This window comes from Pinus tabuliformis, chromosome 1_1 (genome assembly GCF_031772625.1).
Source record: "Pinus tabuliformis cultivar Carrire ecotype Pingquan chromosome 1_1, CPIR1, whole genome shotgun sequence".
NCBI lineage: Eukaryota > Viridiplantae > Streptophyta > Pinopsida > Pinales > Pinaceae > Pinus > Pinus tabuliformis.
Window position 1 is genome coordinate 533,493,421 of NC_142297.1, and position 12,926 is coordinate 533,506,346.

Consider the following 12,926-nt stretch of genomic DNA (forward strand, 5'->3'; position numbering starts at 1 on the left):
TAATGAGATTATGGCTACATTGCCAGCGTGGAGAGCTACAACTTGCTGATACACTGAGTAAGCTTTTAAAATTAAATTATTTAAAATTTATTAACTGTCAAATGAAGGACAGACTGGCTTATGGATCCATAGCTGGAGGGAAACATACTTGCTTACTAGCATGCCTTGAATGTTGAGCCACCAGTTGAACGCCAATTGAATCTCTTGGCAGGGGTATGTTGAGATAATACTTGGGGGGTCATCTTATTGCATGCCATGAGTAAGCGATAACATACTACATTGAAATTCCTAACACTTTGGATGGCCAACTCACCCACCTACATTGATAAAATTTATGATATGGGCTTGGGTGGTGTGGACAGAGGACCATGCCCATCCCCATCTCCTTCGTGCATCGAGACTGGAGGACGACACCCCTCACCCTCGAAGATGGAAGAAGTGACACAACCGACTGAGGCTACGCCTAACAAAAGGTAATGATGCCATAAGAGAGTGCAAAAGTGGGGGACGATTCCCTCACTCTTGGAGATGGAGGAAGTTGCACAACTGATCAAACCACTACTTTATAGATGGAATGAGATTTGATTGGACACGGGGGAGTGCCCATACTTTTGTTTCCATTTGAAAGGTGGAAGAAGGGGGTGGGCCTTATTTCAAGTACACAAAGATATGCAAGGAAGGAAGTAGAAAAAAAAGAAGAAAAGAATAAAGGTGGAATCAAATCGAAAAGGAGAACAAGAAGAGGGGTAGCATTTTCCCAGATTACCAATGACAATAGAATAGAAGCAGAGGAGAGAATTCCATGGAGGATGGGCATGGAGTGCATGGAGCATTGTTGGAGTTTGTGACCGAGATTTGTGCTCAAATATTTGTTTGATAAACCCTGTAATGTTGCATTGATGCTAATGGGTTGTATGTTTATGCCTGAGTGGTCAGTGGAAGAATCAGAGAGGTGAGTAGGTTACTATGGTACTATTGTCATATAGAATTTGAGAAATCACTAGAACAATAGACTCCACCACCTAAGTGTCCAACCAAGCCTTTAGTGTGAAATCCCTAAGCAAATAACCTTTCAAACTTTGGATATGGCTCGGGGTCATCAGATGCAAGAAAGATTGTAATGTAGATGGCCTATGGTTGGGTGGAGAGTGAAATTCCCTCCTTCAGTTGTCAACCATTTTAACACATTCAGATAAGTATCATAGTTTATGCATATTTGGATTATGAGCATTGACAGTTCTTGTTATGTTATTGACTAAGGTATGGTCATGTATATTGCTGAATGAATATTGGAGGTTCATTGTCAGATTCATGATTGAAAACCATCTTAATAATTCTATGGTTATAATAAATGCTTGAATACGTAAGTTTTCTTCCATACTGATGATTTGTAGGCTATCATGTATGCTATGAATTGAATGAATTCCCTATTTGTGTTGGTAAACACTAGTTCATGAATAATGTCATATTCCATGCCTTCATGCTCTCCCTGTTTTTTGTTTGTCAGTAATGGTTTTGAATAAATAGGTTAGGTTGTTCAATGGACTTGTGATGTCTATGAATAGTCTGTAATTGTTTCTGTGCAGTTATGCAATTTTGACTATTCCAGATTTATGTGATTAATAAATATATGCTTCTAAACATGTTTGACTAGCTTGCAAGGGGTTGTAGAATTGGTTTGATTGATGTCAATTTCTTGGTGTAGTTCGGTTGAGAAACTGTGAAGCTTAATACTAGAAAATTGCCCCCTCTTTCCTTAGGAAGCAACATAATGGTGTCTTGGGAACCAATTTCTTGGTTTAGTTCTCAAGCATAATTTTAAGGTGTAGGACTCCAAGCCTCATGCCTTAGAAACAAGGGAATTTGGCATTCGGGCAATTGCCTCTTTTGCCTTGAGAAATTTCTCTTCTTCCATTTTCTTTGTGTGTTGTCGAAATTTAGGGGCTTGGGAAATATATTCTTGGTAGAGGCCCAACACTTTCGGGAAGGCCCTTATTACCCAAGGGTTAGTTCACTCTCTAAGCAGATTTGGATATGAGAGTGGCGAAGGTAGATACCTTTACAAAGGATCGAATGGGACTTATGTTGCATATAACCTACCATCCTTAAGGTGGGTTCTGCACCGCATAAACCTTGTGGGTTCTATGTTGGTGGCAAGGGAACACACCTTTCAAAGGGATCGGGTAGGATTTGGATCCAATACCATTTCGGAAGCCATTCATTGCTAAAGGATCAATCCACTACTAAAACCCAGAAGAGTGGAATTTTTCTAATAGGCCATCTAGGAGTCTGTGGATCCAAGGGTGGAAAACGATTTTCACAAATGTTCAGTGTTAGATCTAATAATGGCTAGATACGCTTGTAATGCAACAGAGGATTATGTGGACCCCACGTGTTGTTGGCGTGGAAGTGCTATGCAAGGGCCATGTGGAAGCATAATGATGACATAACTTGGAGTGATGTGGCATGAGGGTGGACCTTAATGGGCTCATGGGTCTCTAGGAAACTGGGATTTTCAAAGGAAATAAGTGGAAAGCAGTCCTAAAGATTGAAGACCGATATTGACTAAGAGGGCCCCTAATGGGCAATGTTTATTGAGTAGAAGAAGGGGCTATTGGAATTAGAACCCGCTTGTCTTTAATCCACGAATGAGATTAATTGACGTCGCCCCCTTCCCCCCAAAATATAAATAAATTAAAAACCACTATTAGAGAATTTTGTGACACCAAATGTTTTGGTCGAGACCTGTTTGAAACATAACTTATATGTGTGAAAGGAGGATAGTGGGATTGGGGTGGAACCTTGGTTACTGGAACATTGCCATCGAGCCATCGGACCTCTGGAAAAATCGCAAGAGCCAACTAGTGGAGAGACTCGATGCTAGTGGGGCGATGTCGATCATCGACCATCAACACCAAGGTGTTAATGTGCGAGGAGGCCTAAGAAAGCTTGATGCCGAGACTCTAAGATGAAATTGACTGATGGGCTCTACTTTGAGCAGCAATTGCACTGGATTGACACAGCGGTTCTCGAAACTCGTATCTCGACATGTTTACTCTTGGTGGTTGCTGAGGGAGGTGAGGAAGAATCCTTGAGGTTGAGACATCAAGATGACTTGGGCCAATGAGACCGACCTTGGATACACGGTAAAATGGATGGAACCATGGGTCTGTGGCATGGTAAAGTTGGAATCCATCCACAGATCATAGGGCAGTGTCACATAACTAGGGAGGAGGCCACATGGTGCCACATTGTGTTTGTGTGATTGCATGACCTTTGTTAATAGGCCAAAACTTCTAACAAGCATAACTTTTGATCTGGCACTAGGATTGAGATAAATTTTATATCATTGGAAGACTCTTGACAGAATGAATATGATGGTGGTATCAAAATTAAATTCAACAGACTTGAAAAAATAAAGTTTTTGTTAACCACATCTTCATAATAGTCCTTGGAGATCAAGTCAACTAAATAAGGAACCTTCTTAGAGCCTGGGATGGTAAAGGGGGTGCGAGGTGGTTACAAACTCAATCTCATCATCTTCCTGGATGATATCAAGACCAAAGAAATATGAATCCTATATCAATGATGAAGAAACTGTCATGTAGAGTGGATTTCACTGCTAAAATAGAAGCCATTGAAGTCGATGTAATAAGAAAATCATCCACATATAGAAATATAACTAGAAGAGAGTCAGGTTCTTTCAACATGTACATATTAGGATTAGATTTACAACTTTGAAAATGTTTGGAGGGAAGATATGAATCCATTTTGGCATACCATGCATGAGGTGCATGCTTAAGATCATACAATGATTTCTTCAATCTATAAATTAAAGGAGTTTGCACATACCCCTGTGGTTACTCTGTGCATGTCTCCTCTTCAAGGTATCCATGTAAGAATGCATTCTTTACATCTATGTGATCTACTCCCCATTTACTAGCAATTTCCATAGATAGGGCTAACTTGATAGTGTCCATATTAACTACTAGTTCAAAGGTCTCCTTATAGTCAATCCCTTTAACTAGAGAGAATCCCTTAGCTATCAAGCGAGCCTCACACATTGAAATAGTCCCATTAACTACTCTTTTAGTTTTCTAAACCCACTTACATCTGAAAAAGTTTCTTGTTGGGAGGAGGAGGTATCAATTCCCAATTATTGTTCTTCATCGAGGAATTATACTTCTCTCTCATAGATTCTTCCAAAATGGGAATTCCCTTCATCCTCGACATAGGTCTTATGGTATAATCCAAGCATATAAGAATACTCCATGATAGTTAGAGTTTGTGAAGGCTCCAAAAACTACAACCTAGTTCTCTTTCGATTGATAGGATCACTTGCTAGATCACCGACTACAGAAAGTGTTTGTTGTACCCATTCAGGGCTCTGCTTTCTACCTGAAATTTCTTGGTATTGTTCTAAAAGATCAAATTCAGAAATATTATAAAAAAATGATATCAAGAAGAATTACTAAGATTTGATAGAAGTAGAGGTTGAGAGAATGAGGTAGGGTGCTTTCGAAGTGCATGTAAGGGACTATTTTCAAATCTGACACTCCTTTGGATAAACAAGGTATTTGAAGAGGTATTTAATACCCTGAATCCCTTAAATTCCTTTGAAAATCCCACAAATATCTACTTCCTTCTTTGAGGCTCCATAGCCTTTCTTGTACCGAAGGGAATCTTAGCCCATGCTCATAAACCAAAAAATCTAAAGTGAGTTTCTTCCTTGTGAAGGCCTCAAAAGAAGTGACCCTTTCACTAATTTATGTGGAATTCTATTCTGAATATATGTAGCACAATTAATGGCTTTTGCACTTAGCTTAGGATGTAAGGATATAAGATGGAGGTTACAATTCACTATCTCTTTATTGGTCTATTTTTTCTCCCTACAACTCCATTCTGTTATGGAATGTAAAAAATTGTATTTTGCAGCTTTATGTTGGATTCTAAACAAATATTTCGAACATGTTTATGGACATATTCACCTTGTTATCAGTCCTAAGGCATTAAAATCTCTTCCCTATCTGATTTTCTACAAGTTGCTTAAAAATTTTGATATGCTCAGAGACTTATGATTTCAACTTAAGAAAATAATGGCATATATATCTTGATAAGTCATCAATGAATGTTAACACATACCTTTCCTTCCTTATAGATGGGTGAGGAAAAAGGTCCAATATTGCCACTGTGCACTAGCTAAAGCAGTGAGGTAGCTCTCCTAAGTTCTATCCTTTCTCGTCTTTAGCTTCTCTTTAGGATGCTTTCCAAGCATGCAACCTTGGAAAACTCCATATGTGTATTGGATGTTGGGCAACCTTTCAACCATTCCTTTTTTGGATAACTAGTCCAAATACTTATAGTTACGGTGACCAAATCTCTCATGCCATAACCTTCTTTCCTCATTAAGATGTGTTAGAAGAGAAAAATCAGATTTAGGAATAAAGTGAGAGAAATTGTATAACTTGGAATAGTGGTTTAGCTCCACAATAGCAACTCTAAAACCATTTGTCATGTTGGAAATCACCACTATATCTAGAGTAAATTTTACTTTCTTGCCTGACCATGTATGAGTAATCTGGGAAATGGAAACCAAGTTGACTGAAAGTTGAGGAGCATATAATATATGGTGAATACTTCCATGCTCCAAGTCAATTGTCTCATCACCAGAAACCTCCATAGGTGTATTATCTCCTAAAAATATGGGTGGTCTAGGATAAGTCTCCAAGTAAGAAAAAAGTGTCTACTAAAGAATCCATATAGCATGTAGCTCTTGAATAAAGCACCCAAGAAGCGGCAGATGAAGTAGCAACTGGCAATGCATGACCCTTACCCATGTCTTTTATTGGTTGGTACCCCTTCTTATCCTTGGCATTATCTCATGTGAAATCATCCAAGTGATTTTGCTGGAGTACTTGTGCCATTTGATCAATGGTTTTCTTCATGCAAGAGATCTTAGGACATAACACCCTATTGCAGTGTGTGCACTTGTCCTTCTCCTTCTTGCAATATCCTTTTACAGAATTCAAACACTCCTCAGTAATAATTTGTTTAGCTCCCTTCTTTTTCTCTGGTTCCTTGTTCTTGTACTTCTACTTAGTCTTCTTGCTTGTTTCCTATGCTACAAGTGCAGAACTCCTCAGTAAGCATTTGTTTAGCTCCCTTCTTGTTCTCTGGTTCCTTGTTCTTGTACTTCTACTTAGTATTCTTTCTTGTTTCCTGTCCTACAAGTGCAGTCCCCATAAGTATGAGCCTATTCCACTCATTTATTAGAGACTCAATAAACTCATCTAATTTTTCATCTTCCAATTTTTACCCATAACTAGTTTTGTAGTATGGAAATGAGACACAAGCAACAAAAATGTGAGTTGCTCTTCTTTTCTATCTATGCCACAAGCTTTTGCTTGAGCTGTCAATGTATTGAATATAAAGTAGTTTTGTAGGGCCTTGAATATGGTTGGAGTCATATTTATGTTCTTAGATAAGACTATTTTATGAAAGTTTCTAATGAGAAAATGAAATTGTGTGATGCAAAGGAATTTGATAACATGCATTGAAAATATTTGTGTCACTAAAGCATACTTGATCATGCTGCCCAAGGTTTCAGAGAATGCTCAACCATATGAATATTTACCTCATACAATTTTACAACTCTTAATGACCACCCGGTACTCAAATTAGGTCTTCAAATGCAAGTATATATGCACCACCTGATACTCGAATCAGGTCTTCTAAAATATATATATGTAGTTAAACCATATACAAACATATCCCTTAATTTACAATTTGAAATTCACCTTATTTTTTTATATGCTCATTTTTACCCACATCTTATAAAATGCATAATTACATAAGTAAATTCCTCATAACTTTATATCAGCTTACATTCCATGTAATGCTTCAAAAAATTAAACAAGAATAATACAAGTAAAGATGAATACTTGATTTCTTTGGAATCAAATCTTTTAGCCATAATTATAGTTAAGAATGGCACATCCAAAAAAGTGTCAACTTTTTGTTTTCCTATTTATATAACTATATGAAAATGAAAAATAAAATATTGAAAAACATAATCTGACCAGAACTCCTCCACCGTATTATATTAAATTCTACAACTTCTCTCAACTCAATTATCTTCCACCCTATTAAATTAAATTGTATGACTTCTCTCAACTCAATTAACGCAACTATAAAATAAAAGGATTTTGAGTTAACACATGCAAGTCAATCTCTTTCCTTTAAGTCACTTTTTGTCATCCTTGAAGTCACCATGAACTTCTTTCCATTATGTGTATAAGGCATTGTGCATGCTGCTGACATCACACATGGTACCTAAGGAGCATAAACATGACTCTAACAGCATAAACAAATCAAGATCAATTACTTTCGTTCTTTAGTCCAGCAATGGCTAGGGCAGCAACTAGGATTCTGAGAAAGACATCGTAAGTACATTATAGCTCAAGCCCACCTGGCATGACACTCAAGACTCAAAATTGGGGTGCTAGACATCATATGGTAAATTTTGTTGATGAGTAACCGGGAGTTTGGTAGCTTGAATTTACATATGTGTGCCACTAAATGTTAGCTTCTGTAGTGAACACCGAAAAGGGGAGGTTCTTTCATTGGTGACTTAAGGAAATTATTCATGGAACTCTGAGCTAATACATGCTTTGAAAATTGTTTTGGGAAGGTTGGTTGCACATATAAATAAAAATGTCTACATGAAATTGAGGATAACCAAATCATTACATGAAATTAAGGATAACCAAATCATTATCTATTATTATATGCTGATGTTAGAATTTGTTGTTTCTGTAGTTCTCTTCTGGGAAAAGATCATGCTCCCAACACGGCTATGCATGATAGCAGTGATCGCCTAGGCGAGATGAATGATATTCCTGACAGTTTCATAGATGTACCTGAGAAGAATTTTCCATTGGTCATTACATTCTACAAGTTCCTTTTGATGTTGGATGGGAGTGTGCCATACCATTTCTTTGATGGTGAAAAGGGGTCCATGCATGGAAAATCTCTTGCGTTTATGGAAATTATGAGAACAAGAGAAGTCGGCTATGAACGTTTCAACTCGATGTACTGGCCACATTTCTGTGAAGATTTAAAAAGAGGCCTCGACTCTTCTGCGGTATTCACTGAAATTATATCACACATAAAAGGTAGTTTAATATCAATGAAATCTTCAAACTTTACGATGAGTCGAGAAGACTATATTCTGATGGCAGAAAGTAGGGTTTCTATGTTAAATGCCAATCAGAGAGAAGCAATCTATGAGTTTTTCTTGCATTATGAAAAGCAAAAGCAAAGGAATGGAGACTTTGACATTGCAGATATAGTGAACCACTTGCATGGTCAGCTAAGATCCACTCCATATTTAGGTCGGAAAATCGACTTTATTTATGTTGATGAAGTTCAGGACCTGACAATGGCCCAAATTACTTTGTTCAAATATGTATGTTCTAATTTTCATGAGGGCTATGTCTTTGCGGGTGACACAGCCCAAACGATTGCAAGAGGGGTTAATTTTCGATTCCAAGATATTAGAAATGTGTTCTACAGGGAGTTTCTGGAAGCAGATGTTAATAATGAAATGTCATCTCAAATCGGCATGCCTGATTTATTTCATTTAAGCCAAAATTTTCGGACTCACAGTGGAATAATTAAACTAGCGCAGAGTGTTGTGGAGCTGCTGTATCATTTCTTTCCTTCAGCTGTAGATAGATTGAGCGCAGAAAGAAGTCTCATATTTGGAGAAGCTCCAATATTTCTTGAAACTGATGAAGACGAAAGTCTTATTACAAAAATTTTTGGCCATGGAGGAAACGTTGGAAGTGGCAAATATGAATTTGGCGCTGAACAGGCAATTCTGGTAAGGGATGATCACGCAAAGGAAGAAGTGATTAGCCAAGTTGGGAAACAAGGCCTTGTGTTGACAATACTTGAATGCAAAGGTCTTGAGTTTCAGGTGTTTTCTTCTCTCTGCATAATTCTGAGTTTCACTGAAAGAAAGAATACAGTTTTTTGCAAATATAAGACGTATATATAAAATTCTGAGGCTCAGAATGTACAACTTGATGCCCGTGTTTATGTAGACTAGTCAAACACTGATGAGTACGGCCATGTAAGTTTCTGTTTTTGTAATTGATATTCTCTTTCTTGTGTTCTGTAGGATGTGCTTCTATACAACTTTTTTGCTAGCTCTCCATTGGCCACCAAATGGAGGGTAATTTATGAGTTCATGGATCAGAAAGCCTTCAACAACTTTGATCAAAAAGCACTTCCTAAGTATCCTAGGTTTGACAATCGCAAACATAATCTTCTCTGCAGTGAATTAAAACATTTATATGTTGCTATCACTCGTGCCAAACAAAGATTGTGGTTTTATGACGAGAACCGTGATTTTGCTAAGTCAATTCTTGATTATTGGAAAGAAATGGGGCTTATACAGTTAAGATGTTTAGACAACGCCTTGGTGGAGTCAATGTACGTTGCGAGCAGCTTTGAGGATTGGAAGCAGCGAGGGATTCAGGTAAACAAACTAACTTCTTGACATAAAATTTGCGATTCTTCTTACAAGACTGTTTTGCATCGACATTTGTATACTATTTTAACTTTATTTCAGTGTAATGTATTTAACCGACCGCTGGTGTTGATTAGTCTCCCACTAAATGGAAAATCTTCCCTTATCTGAGTAAAATTTAGATAAATCATCAAATATCATTTTTGGGCTCTCTTCAGGGTTCATTTGCAGGAATGATTGGTGTTACTACGGTGGAGTCTAGTTCTGATCGAACTTCGACTGTAACGTCTTCGTTATAGCCTGAATCATATTAGGGTTGATTTTAACAGTGTTGGTTTTTTGAAATTAAATGATGGTTAACTAAACGATTGAAGTTGTGATTATATTTGTAAAATAGGAATATTGAAGAGGCCAATTGTAAGATAATAAAATTCTTGCACTACTGGTGATAAATTTTACTATCTTTAACAAATTATCAAAGCTTTACCACATAAACTGTGTATGTATAGTTATTTTTTCTATCATTATTTCTCTAATGTTGAATACTTTTGCATACCTCTAAAACCAACCAGTGATACCAGAGCCAAACTGTGTTCATCAATTTTTTTGATACCCGTTCGCAAAAGGACTTAGTTCTGGCTGATTTCAGGATGACACGATAATGGTGAATTTCGTTACACAGATTCACACCGTCATTTACAATCCCGACAGTCGGACAGGAGCGGCCGAGGCTTGTCCACTCAAGGACATTTGTAGTACTCAAAGTCGAAGAGGAAGATTGGTTGAGTAGGTTTGAAACCTAATTGCCATTCCTAACCAAGCCATATGTAAATCGAAGTGTGCAGAAAGGTGAACTGGATCCGCTGGGATATTTGTTGGAAAGGCAATGTAGGAAAGCACAAAATTCACACACACAATAACACCAGTTGCAGCTATCACACAAAGTTGACTTGATTACAATGAACCCATCATGGGGTATTTATATTTTTTCAACTACTTAGTCACTCAAAATAACTTCATCATGCAAACACATACTATATTTCAATGTGGAAAATGTCGAAGTTGGGATTAATTCGGCAAGGGTCCAAAAGTTGAAAAACTCGGCAAAGTCGGGAGTTTTTGGAAAAAGTCGACAAAAAGTGGGCAAAATTAAAAAAACACAAAATTATTCATTTTTTTTTTATTTTTTTTAAACATCTAGAGTATCCACAACATCAAATAAACGCATTTCCACATAAACATGTAAAGAAAGCTAATAGTAATATATAATATGTATATGAAGTCTAATGCTACATCAGTAACATCACATATCAAAATAGTGAATCAACTCCTGAATTTTGAGCCTGTCTGAGTCTCAACTCTCAAGAGTCAAAATATCAACAAAAAATATAATAAATGTACATCATGAGACATCTAAAAATCATCAAGTAATCACTAATCAGTCACTGAGATCCTCATCCCCTTTTACGCGAATAGGGAATGGCTTTGCCTTTTCCTCTAGAGGAAGAAGACCCTGCCCCTGGGGATACAAAATGAAATGGACTCAATCGTCCTCTAGAAGCCGATGGAAGAGGTGGCCTCTGTGCTATGCTGCCACTGTTGCTGCCCACCCTAGATGGTGTCACCTCCTCCTTAGCATCGTCATCTAGCTCTGCTACTGCCTCCTGACCCCGATGTTTCTCCGCCTCCTCTATCTCTGGCTCTCCCTCCTCTGCAACTACTACATCCTCTAGATCCACACCTAACCAATCCAGGATCGTGTCCAAGATCGGCCTCTCAGTCTCGACTCTCCATGCAGCGGTGGTATCAATATTGTCCAATGAGATGGCTTCCACATCAGTAGGTTTCTGACGCTGTCTCACCCACAGTCGAAGATTGTAGTAGACGTAGACCATGTCATTGAGGTGTTGGGACTCCAATCTGTATTAGGGTCATAGATTGTAAATTAGTACTTAGAAAATTTAAATATTAAAATTAATCAAACGAATTCAAAAAATTTAATTTGAAATCTTTTTAGTTTTTACCTGTTGCGCTTTTTGGAGTGTATTTTGTCAAATACACTCCAGTTGCGCTCACACCCAGAGGAACTACATGTTTGGCTGAGCACTCGAATGGCAAGCTTTTGGAGATGGGGTACTCTAGCACCATAGCTTGTCCACCAAGCATCTACAAGTTAAAAGAAAAATGAGACATAAAAAAAACATTGAAATTCTAAACTTGAAAGTTTGAAACAAACTGAAGCTTACCTGGCATTTTGGTCGTCCTATTCTTAATAACCATGTTAAAACCAAATGTGCCACCTCCCATCCTATAGACCTCCATTTCTTTAGAAATCTCCTCACGTTCTTGCTCAGATGACACCATCCTCTCGACACAACTGAAGAATCCATCCATCACCTCGGCATCAAATCTGAAACCACAAGCATAAGAAAATGTAGGGTTGAGGTAGACACCTGTAGCATGAATGGGGCGATGGAGGGTATTGTTCCATCGCTGATCAATCACTCTCCATATGACCTGTTGTTTCTCTAACCCCTCGTCTCCCTTATCTGCATAATAAGCACGGATGGCTTCTTTGGCCCTATCCATGGCCTCATACAAGTAGCCCATTGCGGGCTTCTCTCCATCAACTAACCAAAGAACCTTTACCAAAGGTTCTGAAATGGCACACACCTCCTCTACTCTTGCCCAAAAGCTCTGATCATATGAAACTAGTCTGCATATGCCCTCTCCCTCTGGTTTGTGGCTAATAGCTAAAGAACGCCAATCCGCTGAGAGAAACATGCTCTTCACCTCCCACATAGAATTCAACAGAGATTGAAGAGATATGAAAGTAGTGGCAAATCGTGTAATGGCAGGCCACACCAAATATTTGTTGTTGGTGAATTTTCTCATCAAGCTAAGCACAAATGAATGATTATATATAAATTTTGTTATGCTCTTAGATGATTCAACAATATCCCTCACAGTAGGAATTTTACCTATATCCTCCAACATCAAGTCAATGCAATGAGCAGCACAAGGTGTCCAAAACAAGTTAGGATACCTCTCCATAAGCATCTTGCCAGCTGCAACATAATTTGCAGCGTTGTCCGTTATGACTTGGACAACATTGCTTGGGCCTACTTCCTGAATGAAGAGGTCCAACAACTCACATAATGTACGTGCATCTTTAATGTGTGCAGATGCATCAACAGATTTCATAAACATTGTCCCCTTGGGACAACTAACCAAGAAGTTAAGAAGGGTCCTACCCTTCTGGTTAGTCCAACCATCTGACATGACTGTGCATTTAGTGTGCTCCCATGATGCCCTAAACTCTGCCAATCTAGCAGTGCACTCAGTCTTTTCATCTTGAAGAAGAGGCCCTCTCAATTCTGCAAAGGTGGGG

General features: G+C 38.2%; 1 protein-coding gene across 3 annotated transcripts in view; it reads left to right on the plus strand.

Moving 5' to 3' along the window:
- Positions 1 to 12,926, plus strand: part of LOC149214141 (uncharacterized) — a 515,106-nt gene that overhangs the window by 254,696 nt on the left and 247,484 nt on the right. For all 3 annotated transcript variants that reach the window (XM_089392204.1, XM_089392206.1, XM_089392205.1), the window contains 2 exons: positions 7,819 to 8,980; positions 9,185 to 9,544. In XM_089392204.1, the coding sequence (XP_089248330.1) occupies positions 7,819 to 8,980; positions 9,185 to 9,544 (1,522 nt within the window). The remainder of the gene's footprint in view (positions 1 to 7,818; positions 8,981 to 9,184; positions 9,545 to 12,926) is intronic.